The sequence below is a fragment of the Carassius auratus genome, chromosome 4 (genome assembly GCF_003368295.1).
Source record: "Carassius auratus strain Wakin chromosome 4, ASM336829v1, whole genome shotgun sequence".
NCBI classification, from domain to species: domain Eukaryota; kingdom Metazoa; phylum Chordata; class Actinopteri; order Cypriniformes; family Cyprinidae; genus Carassius; species Carassius auratus.
Genome location: NC_039246.1, coordinates 21,946,189 through 21,971,066, shown reverse-complemented (window position 1 = coordinate 21,971,066; position 24,878 = coordinate 21,946,189). Strand labels below are relative to the sequence as shown.

At 39.1% G+C, this 24,878-nt stretch overlaps 1 protein-coding gene across 1 annotated transcript; it reads left to right on the top strand.

The window, feature by feature from the left end:
- The first annotated feature begins 2,821 nt into the window (after nucleotides 1-2,821).
- Nucleotides 2,822-24,440, top strand: apaf1 (apoptotic peptidase activating factor 1). The gene is made up of 27 exons (XM_026232525.1): nucleotides 2,822-2,982; nucleotides 4,373-4,592; nucleotides 4,677-4,866; nucleotides 4,946-5,143; nucleotides 5,525-5,714; nucleotides 5,805-5,917; nucleotides 6,262-6,393; nucleotides 6,584-6,822; nucleotides 6,976-7,143; nucleotides 7,216-7,347; nucleotides 7,431-7,544; nucleotides 8,008-8,192; nucleotides 8,294-8,420; nucleotides 8,506-8,631; nucleotides 8,810-8,950; nucleotides 10,434-10,559; nucleotides 10,856-11,008; nucleotides 11,322-11,450; nucleotides 12,251-12,376; nucleotides 12,487-12,606; nucleotides 12,699-12,824; nucleotides 14,541-14,666; nucleotides 15,325-15,453; nucleotides 16,124-16,249; nucleotides 17,055-17,180; nucleotides 17,848-17,994; nucleotides 23,501-24,440. The coding sequence occupies exons 2-27, from the start codon at nucleotides 4,455-4,457 to the stop codon at nucleotides 23,657-23,659; spliced, it is 3,786 nt and encodes a 1,261-aa protein (XP_026088310.1). The 5' UTR covers nucleotides 2,822-2,982; nucleotides 4,373-4,454; the 3' UTR covers nucleotides 23,660-24,440.
- Nucleotides 24,441-24,878: the final 438 nt, after the last annotated feature.

Here is a 24,878-nt window from a genome sequence, read left to right as displayed (position 1 = left end):
TGAACTGTTTCTTTAACAGAGATACTGTTTGTACCTTTAAAGTGCATTTTGTGTTGCATTATGGGACTAGGTAAACAGCAAAAATACTTACTATATTACAAGCCCCCTTGATTTAATTATTTCAGCCTTTTAATTCATTTTAAACTTTCTTGCAAAAAAAACACCCATCATATGTAAAGAGTGAGAGAGACCAAACCCTCAAATATGGTTGTCCTTTCTATTGTTGAAATGCATATTCTAAATATTAAATTATAGCATAATTCAGATTTAATTAAGCAGAATGTTTTGATGTCGCTGAAATAAAAGCAAGCTTTTGATCATCATTCTTTTGGGATTTGTGTGTTTAAGATTGAAAATACTGGTAATGAATTGACTTTGATATTTGATGAGTGCTTTGACTATATGATTAAATGTGACTAATGAGCTTGATTTGTTTGCTATGATTAATTTATAGAATTTTTTACTTTACTGCAGCAGCAAAGACTCGTAATAAAGCTTCTATATACTCTATTAAAGTATAGGCCTATTTTTGGGGGTTTTGCACTTTTGTATTTTATTGTAGACAAAACATCTCTAGCAAGAACCGAAACAATTTAAACATTTTTACAGACTTCACCTGAGTACCTTAAAATAATAGATCGTTTTATCAAACACTATAAACTTTTATCAAATAAAAACAAGAGAATAATTAATATTTATAACATTAACAATAACAAGGTAATTAATGCATTTTACAGGGCACTAGAAATTAATGGAAATACAAACCTGATTCCAAAAAAGTTGGGACACTGTACAAACTGTGAATTAAAGCAGAATGCAATGTGGAAGTTTCAAATTGCAATATTTTATTCAGAATACATCATAGATGACATATCAAATGTTTAAACTGAGCTAATTTATCAATTTTAAGGTGAAAATAAGTTGATTTTAAATATCATGGCATCAACACATCTCAAAAAAGTTGGGACAAGACCATGTTTACCACTGTGTGGTGTCCCCTCTTCTTTTTATAACAGTCTGCAAATGTCTGGGACTGACAAACGAATGAGGAGACAAGTTGCCAGTTAGAATAATGTCCCATTCTTGTCTAATACAAGCTCAACTGTCTTAGGTCTTCTTAAATCTTCCTCTTTATGAGGTGCCAAATGTTTTCTATGGGTGAAAGATCTGGACTGCAGGTTGGCCATTTCAGTACCTGGATCTTTCTTCTACGCAGCCAAGATGATGTAATTGATGCAGTATTTGGTCTGGCATTGTCATGTTGGAAAATGCAAGGTCTTCCCTGTAAAGGGATGACATCTGGATGGGAGCATATGTTGTTCTAGAACTTGGATATACCTTTCAACATTGATGGTGCCTTTCGAGATGTGTAAGCTGCCTATGCCACACACACTCATGCAACCCCATACCATCAGAGATGCAGGCTTCTGAACTGAGCGCTGATAACAACTTGGGTTGTTCTTGTCCTCTACAGTCCGGATGACATGGCGTCCCAGTTTTCCAAAAACTTCAAATTTTGATTAATCTGACCACAGAACAGTTTTCCACTTTGCCGCGTCTGTATGTGATGTGGTGCCATCTAAGGGCCGAAGATCACAGGCACCCAGTATGGTTTTCCGGCCTTGAGCCTTAAGCACAGAGATTGTTCCTGATTTTCTGAATCTTTGGATGATATTATGGTAATGGTAAATGGACTGCATTTATATAGCGCTTTCAACAGACCACATGGCCATCCAAAGCGCTTTACATTATGCACTGTAGATGATGATAACTTCAAACTCTTTGCAATTTTTCTCTGAGAAACTCCTTGCTGATATTGCTCCATGTTGTGCCACAAAATTTTAGAGGAATTGGTGATCCTCTGCCCATCTTGACTTCTGAGAGACACTGCCATTCTGAAAGGCTCTTTTTATTCCCAGTCATGTTCCCAATTGACCTAATAAGTTGCAAATTGGTCCTCCAGCTGTTCCTTATGTACATTTTACTTTTCAGGCCTCTTATTGCTACCTGTCCTAACTTTTTTGGAATGTGTAGCTCTCATTAAATCCAAAATGAGCCAATATTTGGCATGATATTTCAAAATGTCTCGCTTCTAACATTTGATATGTTATATCTATATTCTATTGTGAATAAAATATAAGTTTATGAGATTTGTAAATTATTCCATTCATTTTTTTACTCATTTGTAAAGTGTGCAATTTTTTTGGAATCTGGTTTGTAAATAATTGTATGTATGTATATATATATATATATATATATATATATATATATATATATATATATATATATATATATATATATATATATATATATAATGCTGTCTAAACATTAGTCCTTTTAAAAGGCTAAATGATAAATTTTGATCAAAATAGATTTTTAGAAAATAGGTTTTAGGGCATAGTTTGTCATAATTTTCTCTTTTTATGAATGAAACATTTACCATGCAATATAAAAATAGTACTGTTATACATAAATATAGAATTTAATGTTCTTATTATTTATTATATTAGGACATGTCGTTTAAGCCTAAATTATAGTTGTATATAGCCTACACTAGACAACTGAAGTGGATCAAAGTCTTTCATCAAAATTGTCCTAAAACCTGAAACCAAAATGCGTTTTTGTCTTAGGACAACTTTTTTTGATGCGCTTCAAATGTTGACTACTGTAGTCTTTGCTGAAAAGCCGTTGTTTAAAGTTAATTCTGAAAGTTATGCATGCGTCTATCTGCCTAGTTACAGACATATGCATCTCTGCATTACCTCATCGTGCCACGTGACTACATGGCGTTTCGCTATTGGTCAAGACCGTACCGGGGAAGTTGTTTGTGTCAAAAAGCAGGAAGAGTACATTTTAGGGGCGGACAATTGGATTCTTATCAACTGGATTTATTTTTGTAATGTTTTACTGAAAGTAATTTGTGTCTGTACAGCAGGAAATGTTCTCTCATGTCGCTCAAATTTTTCTCGAAGCACAGTATCTGTAAGTATAACCATGTCTTTTAAAATTAACTTCGATTGTTACTCTAACGTAAGTGATCAGAAGTCAGTTAACAATCACCACTTACGTTACGTTACTTTAGGCTGATTAACCACACCTGAGTCTTTAAATTAAGTGTGTCGAATTCATTTTCTTCTTGCCAGTCGTCCTAGTAGTTTCTCCGTTGAAATTATATATTATATTTTTGGACGGGTGCGCTTGTTGGCATGAATTATTCACAATATTTTATATTTCTTTTTATTCAGTGACATGACCGTAAGTAAAGTTACACGTAACTTTACTACATAACAGCGGATCCACGTCTTTATTTTTGTTAATAAAGTACAAGTTTTAGTTTTGGTTTTAGAACACTTAAAAGTTTGGAAACACTCGATTGAATTTGTTTGTCATGGTTTGAAGGCAGTTGTTTTTTGGAAGGACTACTATGCAGTAAATTCTTTGTAACTATGATTATTATTTAACATACAGAAGAGTCTGAAGATCCATATTTATAATGAAGTAATACCAAATTAAAAACCAACAACAAAATATTTTAAAAGTTATTGTGGCATCCTTCCGCTGGATGATTTAGTGCCTTGCTTAACTGAATGTTGTTGCGCAATAAAATTAGTGTTAAGAGCTTAATCAGCCGTTACTATTTAAGAATATTAATTAGTAAAACACATTATTAAGAACATATTATTATTTTATTTATTAGTTTAATGTAATTAATCCTTCAGCTAGAAGATGTTGTTCGTGACCTAATTAAACGTTGCAATGTAAATGAATTGACAATCAGCCCAGCGCAGTGAGATAATTCAGCAGTTAATATAGTGGATTTTATGTTCCGACCAATCAACAGCCAGGATCGGGACTAACAATTAAAATCAATAAGGAGCAAGCTGTTGCCTAAAATGTAAATTTCCAAATATACCATGTGCATGTACTGGTCCTGCATTACATACTTCTCCCACCCCAAAGGCCTGTTTACACCAAGAATGTTTTCTATAAAGATAAATATATTAATGTCAACACCAATGCATAATAATTTTGTATTTTTTTTTTTATATATATATATAAAGAACATGCTGCGATCGAACATGCATTTCACAAATCTTCTACTTCAACAAAGTGGTTCCAACGATATTGTTTCTGTTATGGTTCTAGTTATATTGTAGACTTCTCTATTCTCGTAGAATTAAGCCGTCATTGAAACTTAGTGTGAACAAACCTCAAGTCTAATGTGAGGATGTGAAAAATGTAATGTGGTAAATAAGTTTAACAGAATCCCATGGTTTACTAAACCAGTAAGTGTTCGGAGTTGGGTTTTTCTGTATTATGGCCCCAGGATTAGTGATTAAAATGCTTAATTTGTTTGTGCTTTCCCACACAGTTCAATGTATCCTGCCCTATTGCATTAAGTAACCATCAATTAAGTGCAGTCTTCTCAGAAGAGCACCGCTGCTTATGTGGAGATGGAGGAACGTGCTCGCAGCTGCCTGCTGCGCTCCAAAACCACTCTGGAGCAGGACATCAAAGCCTCCTACTTGATGGACCACATGGTCAGCGACGGCGTCCTGACAAATGAAGAAGAATCAAGGGTGCTTAGCAAGGTTTGTTGTGGTTTTCATACAGGCTTCATTGTACTTGAATAAAAAGTGAATGCAAGTCAAGCTTTCCTGTTTCTGCTTCCCCAGCCTACTAGAAAAGAGCAGGCCGCAGCCCTGTTAGAGGTGCTATTGAGGAAAGACAACAGGGCATACATCTCCTTCTACAACGCACTGATCAGGGAGAGTTATGGCGATCTGGCCAACCTCCTTCATAGTGACCTTCCTCTGCTCAGCCCCGAGGGAGAGAAGAGCTTTGCTGATGGAGTGTCTCCCTCTGGTAACCACTTAGACATGTATGAACTTGTTTTCGAAGGAGGTTTAAATGAGTTGTTAAGAGTTTTGTGTTTTTATTCTAGTTCAGGTGATTCTGAGTGAAGGTGGCGTGCCTCAGAGACCCATGGTGTTTGTGAACCGACCCGCTCTGCTCAACCTGATCCGGGAGAAGCTGTACCGACTGCAGAATACGCCAGGCTGGGTCACTGTGTTTGGCATGGCTGGCTCAGGGAAGTCTGTGATGGCTGCCGAAGCTGTCCGAGACCGTGCCCTCATTAAGGGTAATGAATTTATTTTTCATTAAAAATTTCTTTATTATTTTTTTTTAATGTACACTTTTTAATTTATTTTATGTATTTTTGTTGGATTTAGTATTTATTGATTTGTCTTTGCGTATTTTGTTTTATTTTTAAATGTTAGTATTTTGTTTTTGGCTTTGTTCTAAGTTTTGTCGTAGCATTTTAGTTTTTCATTTGTTTATTTGCTTATTCTATAATCTATGATAAATGCTATGGAGTAAAAATAAAAACCAAAAAAATATGAATTTTAAATTAATGGTGGGCAAATTAATAATAATAAAAAAAAAATTTATTGAAAGTGGGAAAGGATTTTTTTTAAGAGACTGCAGGACTAAAAGTAATTATTTTTCCTCTGTTGCTCAGAGTGTTTTCCAGGTGGCGTTCACTGGGTTTCTCTTGGCCAGTGTGAGCGGGCAGACCTGTTGGTAAGGATGCAGTCTTTGTGTTTCCGTTTGGAGCAGGGTCAAAGTTCAGAAGCCAGTCTGCGGCCACCCTGCTCCGTGGAGGAGGCCAAAGAGCGCCTACGGTTCCTAATGCTGCGCAAGTTCCCCAGGTGAGTGTGAAAGGATATGGTAATAGTTATTTGTATTTACTTCAGAACATGCAAGTCCACTGAAATCAGCCACTTTCTCTTGTTCATCAGGTCCCTGCTGATTCTGGACGACGTCTGGGACAGCTCAACTCTCAGGTCCTTTGATATCCAGTGCAGAGTTCTTCTAACCACTCGCAATCGTAGTCTGTCTGACTCCGTAAGCGGTGAGTGGTCAACTTTAGTGCATCCAGTTTGTGTTACGTAGATGGGTTCTGGGCCAACTACACAGAGTGGTTATTCCTAAATAAAAGTCTAGGTTAGTCTGTGTCTAGGTGGAACTTGTGCCTGCTTGCATCTGAAAAAAAAAGGCAAATCCTGAACTAAATTAAATTAGCCTACATAAAACTGATAATGGAGAGCAGCTGGTCTTGGAGATAAGCTATTTTCAGCTGAGCTCATGAGAGAAATGTTCCTTTCTCTATATTGTTGCGGTTATCTTGCTTAATTCAGCATCCTAATTTCATTGAAATACAAGGGTTTGTGTGTGTGTGCCTCTCTCTGTTTGTAGGTACAAGCTTTGAAGTGCCTGTCGAGAGTGGTCTAGATGAGGAGAAAGGCCTGGAAATTCTTGCTTTGTATGTTAACGAGAAACCACAGAAACTTCCAGAACAGGCCCGCAGCATTGTGAGCGAATGTAAAGGTACGAATTACTCTTGATGCAAAAATGAACCAGAACCTTGAAACATGATCAAACGTGACCAAACTCCTAAAGACAGCTTTTTGAATAGAAAAGGCGTTATAGTGATTAATTCTATGGTAATAGGAATGAAGTACCATTTATTGCAGTCCTTTACACACATGACCTTTGTAAATATTTCTCATCCTGTTAGGTTCCCCTCTGGTTGTTTCTCTCATTGGAGCTTTATTGAGGGAGTTCCCTGACCGCTGGAGCTACTACCTGCGACAGCTGCAGAAGAAGCAGTTCAAGCGGATCCGCAAGTCATCGTCCTATGACTATGAAGCTCTGGACCAGGCCATGGATGCCAGCCTGCAGGTTTTGGAGCCCGAACACAGAGATTTGTACAGAGACCTGAGCATCATGCAGAAAGACGTCAAAGTGCCTGCTAAGGTCAGGCTGAAAATCTGTTGCCAACTACTAAAGCAGTGCTACATTGTACAGAATCAGTACCATTACAATACTTGCAAATGTGACATAAGGAGGCTTTTTTTCTCTCATGTAAACTAGTCTTTTTGTTGTTGGATTTTGTTTTCTGTTCTGCAGGTTCTGTCAGTGCTGTGGGATCTGGAATTGGAGGAAGTGGAGGATGTCCTACAGGAGTTTGTGAATAAATCTCTGCTGTTTCGAGACTGTAACCAGCGACCATACCACTATTACCTTCATGATCTGCAGCTGGACTTCCTCATTGAACAGAATCGTGATCAAATTGCTGTGAGTTAGGTTGCATCTCTTTTTAAGAGCGACCACCAGAGAACAAGGTCTGAATTGTTGTGTTTCCTGTAGGAGCTGCATAAAAAGCTTGTCCGTCAATACCAGCAGTTTTATAACGAAAGGCCACCCAGCTCTGGAGATATAGACCGTTCGTATTGGTACCGCTTCCTCCCGTACCACATGTCTAAAGCAGGACTGTCTAAGGTTATGTTACAGCCAATCATTTCTTATGTAGAATCTTCAAATGTTTACTGAAACGCCATGAACATTCAGTTCTCTCATTTCAGGAGCTTTATTCACTGATGTTTTCCTTGGACTGGGTCAAAGAGAAAGCTCAGTTTATGGGATGTGCCCATCTTATCAACGATTATGTAGAATATGGTGAAATGCTAGACAAAGAGGTATTTATTACTGTTGAGTTTTAATTTCGATTGATGTTCCTTACAGTTGCATGTCTTAATCAGTTTAGGCTGCTCGGTATTTACATAAAATTTGACATTGAATACAGTTTGAATAAACAGGCCAGATTTTTTGACTGTAGTGCCTCAGTTTGGACAACTTATGGTAAACATGTTTGAGAATGGCTTGTTTTTAAAAGTGTTTATTTGTAACTTAACTTTTGCTTTTTATACATGTATGTTTTTATATTGAAGTCTGAAAAATTTTAATTGGGTTGTAAAAATTAACCTTAAACTTGCACATTAACCCCCTGCACTTAAAAAAAAAAAAAAAAAAAAAAAGCAAATCTGTATAAAAGTAATGGATCATTCAGAGTTATTGTGAACATTTTTTTGCTCATGATCTTAGCCGCAATAACACACCTCCTACCGTTCTGTGCAATGACATGTTGTGGTGTTTTCACAGAACAGTGAGGTGAGACTGCAGTTTCAGGAGTTCCTGTCTTTAAACGGACATCATTTGGAGCAGAAGCCGTTTCCTGACGTAGTGCAGTTGGCTCTGTCTCAGCCCGTGTGTTCAGAGGTTTACAGACAGGCCTTGATGCAGGCGCAGAAGAGGGCCAGCAGAGGGCAGCTCTATCTGGACTGGGTGTATGTATCTCACTGCCTCACACAGTAACTTTCATGCAGTAGAATGTAGATTGAAAACAGATTGATTTTGATTGAAAGGGTGTTTTGACTTTTTTTTTTAGGAATAAAAATAATCAGGACAGTTTGTCTCGGCTGGTCATGCATCCTCACCAGGGGTCTGTATACTACGCTGGCTTCTCCAAAGATGGGAGTAAAATCGCCTCTTGTGGGGCCAACAAGGCACTGCGGGTAAACATCAGTTTGTGTCCAGCTGTTCATCTCAACACTGTGCAGTATTATGTGATGGCCAAATTTGTCTCTTTGTAATCAACAGGTGTTTAAAACGACCTCTGGAGAGAAGCTTCTGGAGCTTCAGGCTCATGACGAAGACGTTCTGTGCTGTGCCTTTTCTCCAGATGACCGTTACATTGCAACGTGCTCCAGTGACAGGAAGGTTAAGGTTAGTGTGCCTGTCTCTGTGCCCATTTTATTTGTTTGTCAGAATCTTTCTGTTGGGCAATAGTTTGCTCCAGATTGCTTGACAGACGTCTGACTCTATACTGTCATTATGCGGTAAAGTTCTGTGAACATTGATTAAAAGTCAGACAGGAGAACGAGGTTTGTTTTGTGTGTTGTAGTTGTGGAATGTTGAGCGAGGTACTCTTATCAGAGAGTTTGGGGAGGAACACGAGGAGCAGATAAACCATTGCCAGTTCACCAACACAGGCCGACGTGTCCTGCTGGCCACCTGCTCAAATGACAAATTCAACAACACTAAGGTGAGAAGTTTGAATTTTTCTTTGTAAAATGTTTTTTTTGTGTGTGTGTGTGTGTGTGTATAGTAGGATAGTATACTATCCTATAGTAGGATAGTAGTAGGATAGTAGTAGAGTTTTTATTTGTATTTTTTAGAGTTCTTAGAATCTTTACTAGTTTAAGTGGTCATTGGATGCCCATTTTCCACAAGTTATGATTCTTTAGGGTCTTAATGAAAAGTCTGTAACATGGTTTGGTTAATATTTTACTCTCAAAAACAATGCGGTGTACAGCATGCTGTTTTATTGCATGCCACTTTAAATGCAAATGAGCTCCTCTGCTCTGTGATGTTTAAACAGACAGTTATTTGAGATCGGCTCGATTTGAGAAAGGGGAAATTATTTAACGAGATAAAAAAAAAGATTGGGTTGATTTTTATCATTATAGGGTGGTTGTGTACACACACACACACACACATGCTGCCAACACACTTCAGTTCAAACAGCTTGTAAAAGTGCATGTCGCATCCAATGAGCCCTTTAAGGTTTTTTCCCCTAATGTTTTTACTTCTGAACTTTTAGAATTTTTACTAGTTTAGTAATATAATTTGTTGTTTTTAGGTTTAGAAATTTTTTTTTGTGCTATTTTAAGAGCTATTTTTTTATCCATTGTTAACTTAAGTAAATTGTTATGAGTACTCGAAGTAATTATATTCTAATGAACTAATTTTGTGTAACACATATTCCTTTTGAGTCACGATTTGTTCAGTAAGTTACCAAGTTATTTCAATAGCCACTCCAGGGAAGCATTTTCTCAGAATGATTCTGACTGATCACTTGTGAATTCATGGCTATTTTGCTTCATATAATGTCCAGTGCATAACTGTGCAGAAAGCAGGTGTGTAGTAGTGGAGCTCCAAAGAGTTTGATAATTAAATCTCATTCGCACTTTTTTTTTTTTCGCACCCTCCATTTCCTCTTTCCACATTTAGAGGCAGATTTGGTGAACATGAGTAATGAGAATGACAGCTGGTAGGACACTTGCTCAGAACAGCAGAGGAGGGGAACGGGGCAGCCGTGTAATTTTACGGCTTGTGAAATTTTGCAGAGAATTGTGGGAGATCTGTAGGAGTGTGACAGCAGGAGTCTGCAGTTAAGCTGTGTTCATTTGAGGGTGCGAAAACCGAGTGAGCGAGCACGAGTGTCAAAAATATAATGAGAGCAACCCCCCCCAGTGGAGGCGTGAGCACAATAGGGGCATTTCGTGGAATATCTTGGCATGAGGAGCCAAAGAAACACCCTGAAATGAGATTTGGAGAATGTAACCGCATATGATGTTGCACACAAGACATTTAGTCTGCAGGAAATATGTTCTTCTCTTACATAGGCTGTCCTGTTCAATAGACCCTGACAGAATGATCAAGACCCCTACACAAAGCATACGATATCCCTTTCTTCTGTTTGTCTTAGCTTTTTGCCCTCCTTCACTTCTACGTTTTTCTTGCAGCTGTGGAACCCCAACAAGCCGACCTCTCAAAACACTATGTTTGGACACATGGAGCCTGTCAATCACTGTTGCTTTTCTCCTAATGATGCCTACCTCGCCACTTCATCCAGTGACGGCACCTTGAAGGTTGCTTGACTCTTTCTTTGATCACTTTATTTATTGGCCAGCAATTTTACTTGGCCATTTATTGTGCCTGCATATTTAATGCATGTTTTTTGTTTTGTTTTAATTTTAATTAATTTCTTATAGAATTAAACGCTATTATATAGTATTATATATATAATATAAAAACAAGTTGATCTACATCCTCGTCCATTTATTTACATTCTCATTTCTAAGGGTTTCCAACTGCTGGATCATCTTTGGTCAGTACAGATGTTGTCTTATGTGTTTCTTGCACTGTTGTCTTTTGTATCTGTCAGCTGTTTGAGGTGTCATCTACCAACGAGTGGAAATCAATTGATGTCAGTAATTTCTTCCCAGAGAGTGACGATGAAATAAAAGCCATCGTGAAGTGCAGCACTTGGTCGGCCGATGGCTCACGGATCATTTGTGCTGCCAGAAACGCTGTGTTTGTAAGTGATTTGTGAGTGGTGTTGTGAAACGAGTTGGCATCGCCACTAAATATTTTTGATTTGGTGCCTGTAACAGCTCATTATTTTATTTTTTTCACATCAATCACACAAACACTTAATTTTAACAGGCATTATCTTATGAGAATATACTTTTAATGCACCAATTCAGATAAGTGTTCATAAAATCAGTTATCTACTGAAATTGTTACTTTATTAAAAAACATTTTTAATGTGAGGTTATTCCTGTTTCCCCTGTGCTCATGGTTTGTGTGTTAACTTTGTATATCGTCTGTGTTGTATGCATGTACTGTAGGTGTTTGACGTGAAGACATCAGACATGTTGTTGGAGATGAAGACGAGTCGTCTGAGCACAGTGCAGTACTGTCACGCATGTCCCAACAGCAGCCTGCTGGCCGTGGCACTCTCTCATTACACTGTAGAGGTACAGCACAACATGAACATGAGTTTACTCTGCAGACAGCATTTCCAAAAATACACCGCCTTGCTTAACTCTGGGTTTGCGTTTTTGTTTCTATACAATAACTTTGTTTGCCCAAAAGACTGAAATCTTGAATATTCAGTTGAAATTCTCTTAAACCATTGCACCTGCTGTAACCCCTTAGTCGTGTTCTAGATTCTGTAACAAAACTAAGGTGTTTAAGTGTCCTCATAATACACCACTGTTCAAAAGTCGGTGAGATTGTTTTGTAAGGTCTTTTCTCATCAAAGCAGTATTTAATTGATCGAAAATTACAGTAAAAACAGTAATATTGTTAAATATTTAAAATAGGTTTAAGTAACTTATTTCCTTGACAGCTGAATTTTCAGCATGCATTCCTCCAATCTTCAGTGTCACGCGATCCTTCAGAAATCATTCTAATATTCTGATTTGATGCTAAATACAAGTTGAAAACATCGTGCTGATTAAATTTTTTGAAAACATGAAGATTTGTAGTTTTTGAAAATAGGAATGTCAAAATGTAGATCAAAGGTACTATATTAATTTGAAAATCATTGGTATCAAGTGTTTTTTGTCATTTGAGTCAATTTAATAGGTGGATATAAATGTGAACAAGTTGAGTTCTACAGGACATGCAGACGAAGTTAAATGTGTTCTGCCCTTGTCCAATCAATGTTATTAGCCACATTCATATCGTATTGAAATCTTGAAACTGAATTACCAGAATTATAAATTAACAATATAAAACCTTAATTTAATTTCCTTTCTTTTTTTGTTTTAAGTTGTGGAACTTTGAGACCAGTAAAAAGCAAGCCGAATGCAATGGTCACCTGAGCTGGGTTCATTGTGTCCAGTTTTCTCCTGACGGCTCACTCCTGTTGTCCTCCTCTGATGATCAGACCATCAGGGTAAGCTAGCTTCCGTCCCTCTCTTCCTGTAGCTTGACAGTTTTTTTTTTTGCAGTTATTGTTTGAACAGTATTGACCTGTTATCACAAGAAGTGTTAACGCTTGTCTAGCTGTGGGAGACGGATCAGGTTCACACCTCCTCTGCTGCGGCTCTGAAGAGGGATTCTGATGTTCTCTTCTCCCAAAGTGACGTTACAATAGTTGTTCCAGACAGCAGAAACCGATTACAGGTAGGGTCCATCAGACACCTGCGCGTCTAGTGTTAGCATTCTGCTGTTTTTTGGCTGATTGCGTGTATATATGACACTAACTCTGTAATCAGGTACGGACCGGACTGGCAGGTGCCGTCGTGTTTGAGAGCGAGGAGTTGCCGTCCAGGATTCGCTGTACATGCATCAGCAGAAATGCTTCGTTTGTGGCCCTGGGAACTGAGAACGGAACTGTACAGGTATTTCAGCTCAAAAATATCCTTCAGGATGCTTGTGGGTGTTTTGACTGGCCTCCAGCAATGAGATTTGCCATGGCTGTCAACTGCACTTAGCCCTCTAATCTCTCGCCCTTCCCTTCTCTCTCTCTACTGAATGTGGTCGTGCTGGAGGTGAGCGTTGTCCTCCTGTGTTGTACAGTGTGTACTGTAGTGTAATAGATGTGACTGGTGCATCGGGGACGCCTAGAGGTGTAACCGCTGACTGATAAAAATAAGTGGTGCTCTCTAAAGCTTGCGTTACACCTGTTTACTGCCAAATAACCATTTATTTAGATTGCTCCTCTCCATCTCTGCCTGATTGTGTGTGTTCACCTGAAAGAGAGATGGACAGATTGATTTAGAAAAGCAGTAAAATGAATTTAAATGAATAAAACAGTTAACAATGAACTCGGTTTAGTATAAATGAAGCCAGTGATATACGGTTTACCACAAATTGTTTTTTTTTTTTTTGTAATTATGCATTTTGTTAGTTTAGTTAACTACTTTTTTTTTTTAAACCATGTTTGATATAACATTTTATGAAGTAATTTGCAGCTTTAAATAAAAAATGTATATAAGGCTTTCCTTCATCTGCGGTAATGTTGATAACATTATGAAACACTAGAGGGCACCAGACTGTCACTGGACTGTGCAGAAAAGGGCAGACGTGAACTGTTCACTACTAAAGCAATTTTCTTTCAGTAAATGCAGTTTACTGCTCTCCCCCAAAAGAGAGCCCTGGCATTATTGAAGTGAGTGTAAAAATGAAGAGAGGAGGTATTTGTTTGTGTATGTGTGCGCAGACAGGAAGAGGGAAAGTTAGACAGTTTCTGAAGAGCGTTGGATGGAGAGCCTTGCAGCTGCTGAATTTCCAGCGTGATTTTGTGCTGGCACTAGGGCTTGAGACAGGTACAGTGCAGGTACAGTGAGAGGCAGGTATGTGAAATGCTACAGGCTGTTCACACTTACAGCGATTTTACTTGTGACCTTTTCTTTAGTGTTCAATAATAATGCTGTCCAAAGAATTCTGAAAAAAAAAAAGCTTAAGGCTTCGTAACAATATTAAACAGCACAGCTGTTTTCATTTTCTGATTTTTGAGCACCAAATCAGCCTATTAGACTGATTTCAGAAGAATAATGTAACTTCAAAGCTGATGGTTCTGTACACATTTATTCTTGACTTCTAAAATCTGCATTTTCACTGCATTTGAACAAGTGCCTGCATGACCACAACACCAGCACCGCAAGCAAAAATACCTCTTATTTACTTTCCAAAAACACAGCTCACGCACCCGTAGCCCCAGACAGCTTTTGAAGTTTGCGTTTGGAAGATTTAAATGCAGCAGAGAGGGCCGATAGTCTGTCTGGCTTTTCTGAATGCCGGACACAGAGGGGCAAACTAACCCATCTTTGAGTGTGCACTTTATCTTAATCACATTTACAAGTATTGTTGCTGAAGTTTGAGATTACAGCTGTATATGAGTGTCATTAGTAGTTCAGGCCTATACATTTATAATGTTGTTCATGTATAGTTGTGTCTTTTAGATAATGCATTCAATACTTAAAGGGTTTTTTGTTTTTGGTAATGTCAATGTCTTGTTGACCCCACCACCATATTGGTCACTATATTTATTTATTTAGTTTTAATTTCAGTAAAACTATGCAAAAGTTTCACATTGTCTGTCTATCTGTCTGAAGGTGTTGGAGGTCCCATCTGGAAGAACATCACAGATGCTCACAGGTCACACTAGGACTGTTCACCACTGTCAGTTCACTGATGATGGTGAAACCCTCGTCACATCCTCAGAAGACACCACTGTCCGGGTAAGTCACGGTTTCTCATAACAAAGATGTGCTCTATTGTGTTCAATTCTTTTGTCAAATACAAACAAATGTTAATTATCACAAAATATTTTTTAAAACATAATTAGCTAAACATTCATGTTTACAAAAGATTGTGCAATTTTTGTGTTGGGATGTGGCTATATATATATATATATATATATATATATATATATATATATATATATATATATATATATATATATATATATATATATATAAAAAGTTTGGTGTAACCTTTTTATATGCATTATTTTCTGGCTGTGAGTAGAGTTGAATGACAAGTCTACCAGTTTGCAATTTAGTAATTGCGCCACATGCTCCCAAACTTCCGCTACAGCTGTTGTGTTGGTTTGAGAAGTTTGGGGCACTGGGTCATTACAGGGCTCATTAAAGGGCTCATTACAGGACTCATTGATTCATTGTGTCGTTGATGACAAGCAGAAGAAGTGTTGGGGGGAGTGACTGTTTAGTAATTGATTGTGAATGGCTGTAAAGAATGGATAAGACTGTAGTACAAACAGTTTATGACATTGAACCAAAATCAGTACTTCAATGCTATACTGTATGCTTGGGAAATCAGTTTCAGGAGACCTAAGATGTTAACCTTTGAGAGGATGAACATTGTTTTTGTCTGCAGGTGTGGAAGTGGAGGACTGGTGAGTATCTCGTGCTGGAGGGCCATAAGGAGCCGGTCAGGAAGTTTCACCTGTTGAACAGCTCTACTTCCTCTCACCTGTTCTCTTGGTCGTTTGATGGCACTGTTAAGGTAAACAGAACAACTTCTAATTTCTCTGCCTTTGCCAATGAATGAATCCACTGAGTATGTAGGATGACATGTAGACCTCATCTAACACTATATAGACTGCATTGCTTTCAGAGCAGAACATGGTTATCAAGCCCAAATGGTGGACTGAAAGCACAGTCAATTATGATAATTAGGTGATGCATGCCCTTAATCGCTTGCAAACAGCTTTTCTAGGATCTCATCAGCAGTAGTCATCATTATACTTTACCCCAGTTGTAATCAGGGCTTCTGTGGGAAAGATTGTTTGCATGGTCCACAACTTCCTGCCACTTTCCACAAATAGGGTACAAAAATGGTCCTGAGCCACTCAAATTCAGTCTTTAAAAAGAGGTGCTTAGTCTTGATTCAAAAGTTTTTTTGTTTTTTTTTCGGTTCCATTTCAATTGTCTAAATAGTTAGAATTGTTTTTTTGGTTGTGTAATTATCTAGCAATAGAAAAATAATGTGAAAAAATGAAGACTGTTTAAATTTAGCAACCCTTTCATATGGTTTTTACCTTTTTTTTTTTTTTTTTTTTTTTTAGTTTGTTTAGGTAAGTTTACAATCGTAATGCATTTCAATTCTCAAAGTGTGCCATATTAATACAGTGCCTGGCATTTTCAGCAAAGCAGTCCCTTTGTTTTTGTTGCAGGTCTGGGATCTGAACAGAGGTCAGATGCTGCAAGACCTTGAATGTCATAAGGGTGCTGTCCTGTCATGTGACGTGTCCTCCGACAGACGTCTCTTTGTCACCACATCGGCTGATAGGACGGCTAAGGTCAGAGAAGAGGCACAGATTCATACATCAGTCTCAGCGTACAAGATCTTGTTCACACTGAACTCTGAGCTTCGGCCGCCTCTGTGTTTAGATCCTGGCCTCTGACTGTGTGAACAGCTGCTCTCGTGACACTGTTAGTTTGTTTACTGTACTGTAGGTGCGAGTCTGTGTTGGCACGGTGTAAGGACTGTGCTAGGTGACTACCTGGAGTATCTTTACTGAGCCCTGGGTGCTTGCCTTAATGATGCCATGTACAGCCAAATTCTGCCTAATTAACTTTGCATGAGTGCAGTACAAAAGCTCACAGATACATGTACACACAAGCATGACGCCCTCTGTTTGTGGTATCAGGGGTCAGAGTCCAGTCTGCTCATCTGAGAGCGTAATGAGATGAAGTGCTCTCGCTCCGTATGACACCGCATATACCAGAAGAGCTTTCTAATGAGACGCCATGTTCACGTCTGCCTGCCAGAACTACTCACTGACTAGAGAGAGGACGGCAAAGTGAATTTGGAGAGCTGATTAAAAAAATAATTCATGCCAAATGGAGCCGCCACAAATAATGATTAACTCTGACTAAAATTAGAGATGGAAAAACAAATTTCAAGCAGCAGTTTTGATCATTTGCTCAACATTGTTCCGATTCGATTTATCATTAGATTAACAATTTCACAAAGAGATCTATCAAAAATGCCATTAGATCGCTTCAAATTATTTTACAGCACAAAATGGCAATGTTATCAGATTTGCTCCTGTTCAGTTCATGCAGTAAAATGGCTCATAACTGCTGATTTTGTTCGCCAAGGTGTGGAGCAGTGCCTCGTGGGAGATGACTTTTTTGCTGGAGGGACACAAGGACTGCGTCCGTAGCTGCCGGTTTTCTTGGGACAACATGCTACTCGCGACCGGCGACGACAACGGAGAAATCAGGGTAAGTATAATCCTAATCTGTTTCAAGTTGTAAATCATCTGTGTTAAAAGCAGTAGAGATCTGATTGCAGCCCCAATCAAGCTTCAGAAAGATGTTATGATTTGGTATGTTGAGTGCCTCTTTCGTTTTACTTTTCGTAACTGTGAATGTGAGCAGACGTTATGGCCACATTGAGGGCAAATAGAGATGTTAAAAACAGTGATGTAGGAACAAATGCATCCTGAAACCTTAAAACTCAGCTTCCCATCTGTCAGTTCTGCAAGTTTTTTCTAGTGGGGAGACCGGCCCGGTGCTCAGAACTGTTAAGAAGAAAATCTACCTCATCAATTAAAGATGCTTCTCGCAAAGAGAGAAAGGGAGAGAACCACAAAAAGAGAGAAATGCTGTGATGTTATAATTCATGGCCTGTGGTGCTTTTTCAAACCTCATGTCTCTATTTAACACGACTTACTGCCACACATCACTGTGTAATAACTGTAAATCGGGTTTTAGTACTGTAAAACAAGAGAAATTTGTATTTAGTGGGTTTTAACTTCTCATAAGAAATGTCTGATTTTTTTAGAGGAAGAACTGATGCATTATAAAAACACTTGTGAAATCTACATTGTGTTGCATGCATTTTGATAACCTATTACTTATGTAACAATGTTGTTTTGTGTATCTGAAGCTGTGGAGCATGCTGAATGGAGCTCTTCTGAAGACCTGTTCACGGGGCACCAAGGACTCCATGGACTCTTTCCACGGTGGATGGGTGACTGACCTGCACTTCTCCCCTGATAACGGGGTACTGGTCTCTACGGGCGGATACATCAAGGTACACACATTTACATCACTGTTTACAAGCAGATCCTCAGTGGTGCACTCTGGAAAATAGCTGTTTTTTTACTCTAAATTTAACCTGGGAGTGATTTAATGTGTGGTTATGATTTACAGTTTGCTAAAAATAAAAAAATACAATTGTTCATAATTTTCTTTTTGGTAAATTAATAAAGCAACATAAATGATTGCCGCCCGATTTCAGAAAATGCAAACGTTAGGAGCCTAAGAGTGTCTTAGATGAGGGTCTAAAAGCCTGTAATTTACAGCGTCAGCAGATATTTAATAAATGAACATAAATGAAAATAAACCCACTGAATCGTATTCAATTTAAAAATCTATTACCATTTTTTTATTATTTTTGTTATAATTATAACTTAATTATAGCAATGCTCCATTGCCCTGCGTTCTTTCAGGCGTTGTGCAGATCTGCAAAAGTGCAACCAAGATGAAGTCTTGCCAGTCTGTTGTTTGTGACGTCATGACCATTTGATCTGTATTATCATGCAGACGCTCGTCCGATCGCTCATGTCACAGAGACACATTATTGTGTCAGGAGCGGAGCGAGACTAACTTCCATCAGCACTGTCAGCCGTTATCCATTACGCTTTGAGACTTCTTTATTAATATACTCGGAGCCATCTGTACAATGTGTAAGTGTCACAAGCGTAATGATGCTTCATCACACATCAATCTGTCAGTTTATCAAACATGTCTGCATCAGGCTGACCCTCCGTTTGAGCGTGCGAGCGTCAGATCCGTCGGAGACCCGATAATAAGCTCTGATTGATCGCCGACTGTCCTCACACTCAGGATCCCGCTGTCTGTAATATCAAATGATAAATGAATCATCGTCCGAGTCTATGCCAAATCCCTAGCCGAACCTCTTCATCAGACCGAACCAAACCTGCTGTAAATCTGCTACGACCACACAAAGGAGTGTGGTGTGTGAAACGCGAGTCGTCACGCTGCGGCTCCTGCACTTCTGTTGTGATTTGAGAACTTGCGTCGCCTGCAGGATCCGGTTATATATCGGAGCAGATGTTGTGAAGTCTTTTTTTTCTGTTGCAATAGTTGATCCTGTGATTGATCCCTAGGTATTTAATTTCCTGCCCATGTCTTGCTTTTATTTCAGACATGTGATTATAGACAAACACTGACATTTTCAACTTGCTCGTAGCAGTTCAGACTGTAATGTTGTCCCGTTTTAACCATCTTCTCCTCTATCGTCAATCGTGTTTATAAAATGAAGCCAAAATACCCCAAAATGATTTAAAAGAATAGCAAAGTAATTAAATTAAGCTGAATCTTGTCAGGTGTCATAATGCACCGGGACAGCAGCCTCGTTTGCTCCATTAAACTCTTGAGTTTAGCTTGTCATTCAGACAGCAGGAACAGTCTGGTGTACTGTACATCACCATGCCTGAGCTTGTTCAGCACGACAGCTTTCTGCGTTCACTTTGAGGTGATCTGGCTCTCAGCTGCATCTGCATCTTTTGATGTCTGCCTTCTGCAGTTTGTCAATGGCATGTTTGTTTGCATAGAGCCATCAGCGATGCTTGTTCTTTGACACCATTTGCAGTTCAGTCCATCAGAGAACAAAAACAACTTTTTTTGTTCTCTGGCCTGCTGCCATCTCACGGTAACAGATCTCGGTTTGTTTAGAGTCATACAGCGAGTCGGGGATTCATTAGGAATTAGTAAATGCTTGCAGATTCTTACCTTTTTTTTTTTTTTTTGGGATAGTCACACAAAATGGGGTTTTAAGGAGGAGGTAAGAATCTGGAACCATAATTTTTTGGGTGCAGTCTTCTGATGTGTTTGTGTAATTTTTGAGACAAGTTGCAACCAGTGTTTAGGTGCAACAATGCCATCTGTTGAAGCATCAACCAGATAATTACTGGAGTTGTTTGCATTATTATTGTAGGCAAGATCTTAGTTTATCTTCAGAACACAAATTAAGATATTTTTGATGAAATCCGAGAGACAGCAACACAACTGACATGTTCATTGCCCAGGAAGTGATAAGGAATTTGAAAGTCCATGTGACATCAGGAGTTCAACTGTAGTTTTATTAAGCTACAAGAATATTTTTTTTGTGCACAATCTCCGTACTACCCCTTCTGTCCATTTGAAAATGTCAGTTGTGTTTGCAGGGTCAGAAAGCACTTGGATTTCAAGAAAAATATCTTAATTTGTGTTCTGAAGGTCTGATGGGTTTGGAATGACATGAGGGTCAGTAATAACAGAATTACCATTTTTGGAGGTCTTTTAAACATCAGTTTCATTTAAGCATCACTTTTATCATCAATGCCTATCGACACCCCTAATTGACATGGAAACCAGTATCTGTTATTTTAGGAGCGTTCTGTCCTTTTGTCTCGGTCTGTCATTGACACACGACATCTCCAGTCCAACCCAGTTTCATCTGCTAAGGACAAATCGGCAGGGCATCTGTCTTTTCATGCTGTTTCCTTGTCTGTTTTCCTTCGGCTTTGTTTTCAGTCTCATTTGTCAGGATGTCTGCATCAGGCCATCGCGTCACGTTTGTATTTATTCATTTTAAATCAAGGCAGCATTGTTAAATAGCATGCAGGATGCGTACAGAATGACCCTACTGAAATGTGTTGTGTGCTTGAGTGATTTATAAAGGCTGCTTTCACTTTAGCTTTCACTCATAAAAGACAAATGGTTGTTGTAGCTCTGAGTGCGAGTGACAAAGCGTTCCTCCGTGTGAGACCTAAATATTTCCTGGAGGAGAGCAGAAACGGATGAGGAGGTCAGCCAGGATATTACACCTTTAGTGAGGAAGAGGCTCATAAGCATTAAATCACACCGCCAGACTCATTTTCGTTCACACACGTAGTGTTTGTCCTCTGGAGGATTTGGCTGCTTTTGGGAGACTGGTATAGTAATTCACACACATCAGCTCCAGGGCATCCAGACCTTCACCTCTACCAGACAGAACGTTTCTATCACAGCGGTTTATTGCTCTGAGTCCTCCCTCAGCATTCACCTGCAAATAAGAGACTCTTTACTTCCTCTGTCTGTTTCTGCTGTTGAACAACCGTGAGTAAAAAGCTGTTTGATTTGTTTTTTTAGCAGTAGAAATTCTAAACCCAATGGAATGACCAGAGTTTCACAATTCCTCTGAGGAGTATGGATGCGTAAGGGAGATGGGCTTGTTCTAGTCTCACTGTCACAACTGTCGTTTCTACACAACGTTCACAGCCATCCTGGCAGTTATTAGACAGAGGAAATGGAGGGGAAAAACTAGGGGAGATTTGGAGATGAAAGTATTTTGTTGTGAAATTTGCTAGGAGTAGTTGATAAACTCGACTGAATTGAATGCTAATGCACACAGAGTTTTTGTCGGTTTTCATTTTCAATAAAATGGTTCAGAGACAATTTGTTTGAATGTACATTTTATTATACGATGGGCAGCAGGTCGCCACTGATTTAAAGGTCCTTGTACACTGAAATGTTCATGTTTTTTCGTATTTGTCATGCTTTCCTATCAGAATGTTTGCTATGGATGTGATAATGTAGGAAATGTGACCTGATCTAAATCATGTTTATGACTGTGGAAAGATTTGTAGGAATCGTGTAAGCATGATTGACACGAGGTGGGGTCGTATTTATTTTTTAATGTTTGAAAATTTCAACTGAGAATTTCGGACTCTGTGTGCAAAATGTATGGGAAAATCAGTTTAGCCTTTTTAATCCAAATGAAAGTTAGAGGAGTTGTTTGTAGGTAAAGAAACATTTCCTTTTGATTTGGTTTTGAACTTTTGGTTGTAGCCTCAATGTTTAATGGTTTTTGAGACAATTCACTCAATCCATTTGTCTCTTTTCTTTGATTGCCAACGGTTGAACAAGCACTTGTACCACAGGAGAACTTGACACAGATTGCAACACCTGTCACTTGAAGGCTCTGCTTTCTTTATTTCTCTTGCGTACCCATAGCGCAGCGGCTTTACCCAACTATCAATTGCCTTTCTATCCTGTGGCTCTTACGTTACATTCCAAGCCTTTTGAACCGTATGACAGGCTTACAAGTAACAGACCAAAACACTACGCAAACACTGCCGTTATAATTGTAGATTTTAGTTTACAAAAGAGGATAGAAACAGAAGCATTCCCTGGTACAGTTTCATATGGAAAGTTCACTTTAAAGTGACATTGTGTTTTTGACTGAGTAGCAGCCGTAGCCTGACCAACCCAGTCACTGTGGTCAACAACCCAAAACACATGGGGTGAGAGTGAACGAGAAGGAACAGGGCCACTGCAGCCAGTTCCTCTGTACCCTCGGGTTTGTCGCTCAACTTCACAATGCCCGTAGTGTCAGAGGGTGACCGCTGACCCCTGATCTTTTGACCTGAACTGTCCCAGTCTGCTTGTGTGTGTGGAAATGTGATGTCTCAGGAGGTGATCTGCAATTCTCCACTTCCTTGAGGGATAAAATTGTCCTTATTCATTTAAGAGTCTCCTTGAACGCTTTCCCCTCACTCTCCTGACTGAGACTCTGAGGTCTGGATGAGTCATGTCCTCTCTTGTTCAATAGAAAAAAATATTTAAAAACCTTGTCGAAATCAGTCTAGTCTGCTTTGGCTACAAGCAATTTTTTTTTTTGTGGCATTTTAAGGTACATATGTATTTGGAGAGTGGATGAAGCAGAACAAGGTCAGGTGTGTCTTCCGGACTGCACTCTGCAGTTACAAACATATTATGGTGGAAGTAATCAGGTGGGATATCTACAAGCCTCCCGCATGGTAGGCTGTGATGTCTTGACAGATAATTCAGTGTGTGCTGTGACGTCCGCGTGGGCATGAACGAATGAGTTAGTTGTGACTGAATGGGGTTTTCAGACCACTCACCCTTTAGCGCTGACCCTTTGTTGTTATTGTCTTGGGTTTTGGAGACCGAAGACGCAGAGCAGATTCTTACCTGAATATGCAATCTGGGAAAAAAAAAAAATTTTCAGAAACCGTACAAGCGATGCAATGCGTGGTATCTGTGCAATGCAGTCTTGTCTCGGTGTAGCTGTATATTTGGGGGTTTGATAAACTGGGCAGAAAACTCAGTCTTGACTGGGGTGTGTTTTTTTAAACGCACAGCAGTAAGTTGTGGAGAATGAGGTTGTTAAATGCAAATTCACCAAAAGGGCTGTCTGATTAACATATCTGTCAGGGGCTGTGTTTGTGCATCTGTATGCGGAGACCGTAAAAACGAGCACCACGATCGAAGGCATCTGTCGTCGTTTGATGGTGTGGCCGGTAGCTGCGCGGTGGCCTCATCTTCTCAGCATGCCAAACTAACGGCATTCACACTCATTTAGCAGTTCTGTTAACAGCCATTTGATGACATTTCCTTTGCCGCTTTCTCTGTTTCTGTGCAGCTGTAGGGAACAGAGACCCTAAGGTGTCAGCGTGTGAAGTTTTGCTTGTCCTTGTGCTGTTGAAAATGGTAACGTTTCTTCTAGTTAATTTTTCCCTCTGTTGCAGTGGTGGAGCGTGGAGACCGGAGAGGCCTTGCAGACGTTCTACACGATGGGAGCCAATCTGAAAAAGATCCATGTGTCAGCTGATTTCACCACATTCGTCACTGTGGACGGCATTGGAATCCTTTACGTTTTAAAGAAGGTGGAGGGAGGAAGCCTCTAGATATCGTTTAAAAAAAAATGTTTTCTGTACTGTACAAGGTTTAGAATCAAAACTTTTTTGGAGAACCTTTGTACGTGCAAAAAATCGTGATGACTTCAAAACCATTCATATTCTTATTATTTTAAATGCTTTTTCTTACTGATGTTTCATAATATAGAACTGAACAATCTGTCTTTTTCCATGACATGTCTTTGTGCTGTTGTAATCTAAAGCAAGTACTGTGACCCACATTGACGGACGCCTTCGTATCCGTTTCTTAAAGAGCGTACGGAGCCCAGTCTGGGATTTCCTCTGAGGCCAAGCTTTTGAAGCAATGCCTTAATGTGTAAGGTGCATTTTGGGTCATTGTGCTTTTTATTTTTGCACAAAAATTTGTAGCGAAGGCTCAGGTGTGATTACTGATAGTGGAGTTTAATGCAAGGGATTTAAGCTGGCTTGCCAATGAAATGACAAACACCATTGTAAATATAGAACTACAGACTTTAATGTGCGTGGATAAGTAAAATCATGGGAATGTAGCACAGTTAGTGGTGAGGTTTCTCAGTGAGATGAGGAAAAAACTAACTACACAATTTGAACATTGTCTGTGAAAAGGAATTGCTTGTGGTGCTTGTAAGTCAGTGTGTAATGATATGACAGTGAAATGCTGTAACTAGACTCCAATTTGTCCATGCAGATACACTATTGGATGACCAAAAGGTGAAAGTGTAATTGTTTTTGGTGCGTAAGCCTGTTGCAATGTGAATGTAAAATGCAATACAATCAAGGAAGAGCAAGGCAAGAAGTGTAAGTGTCATCATTGATGGTACAATTGATGTTGATGAATGTATTATTTGCATGTTTGTTTTCCCCAGCACTTTACTGCATGAAAGTAGATGCATGTGGATTTTGTGTTTTCTTCATGTCCCAGGTAAGGTGTGTAAAAATGTTTTATATTGAGTGTGTTTCTGACACTTCCTATTGGCAGATGGGAACAGACAGCGAACGGTCACATCCAAATGTCATTGTGGAGCTGAAGCAGTAGTGGTTTGCAAACGTTTGTGAGATGTGCATTTTGAGGTAAGTATGATGTAGTGTTTGTGTTTTGAGGTGAGATGAGTCTCTCTATCCAGGATTGTGTTTGGGGCAATGTAGTGGGGAGAGTTGTACTAGTTTTTCCTGAACTCCAGTCCCAGGGAGCATGGGAAACCTTGTGTGAGGCAGGTCCTTAGTACTGGAG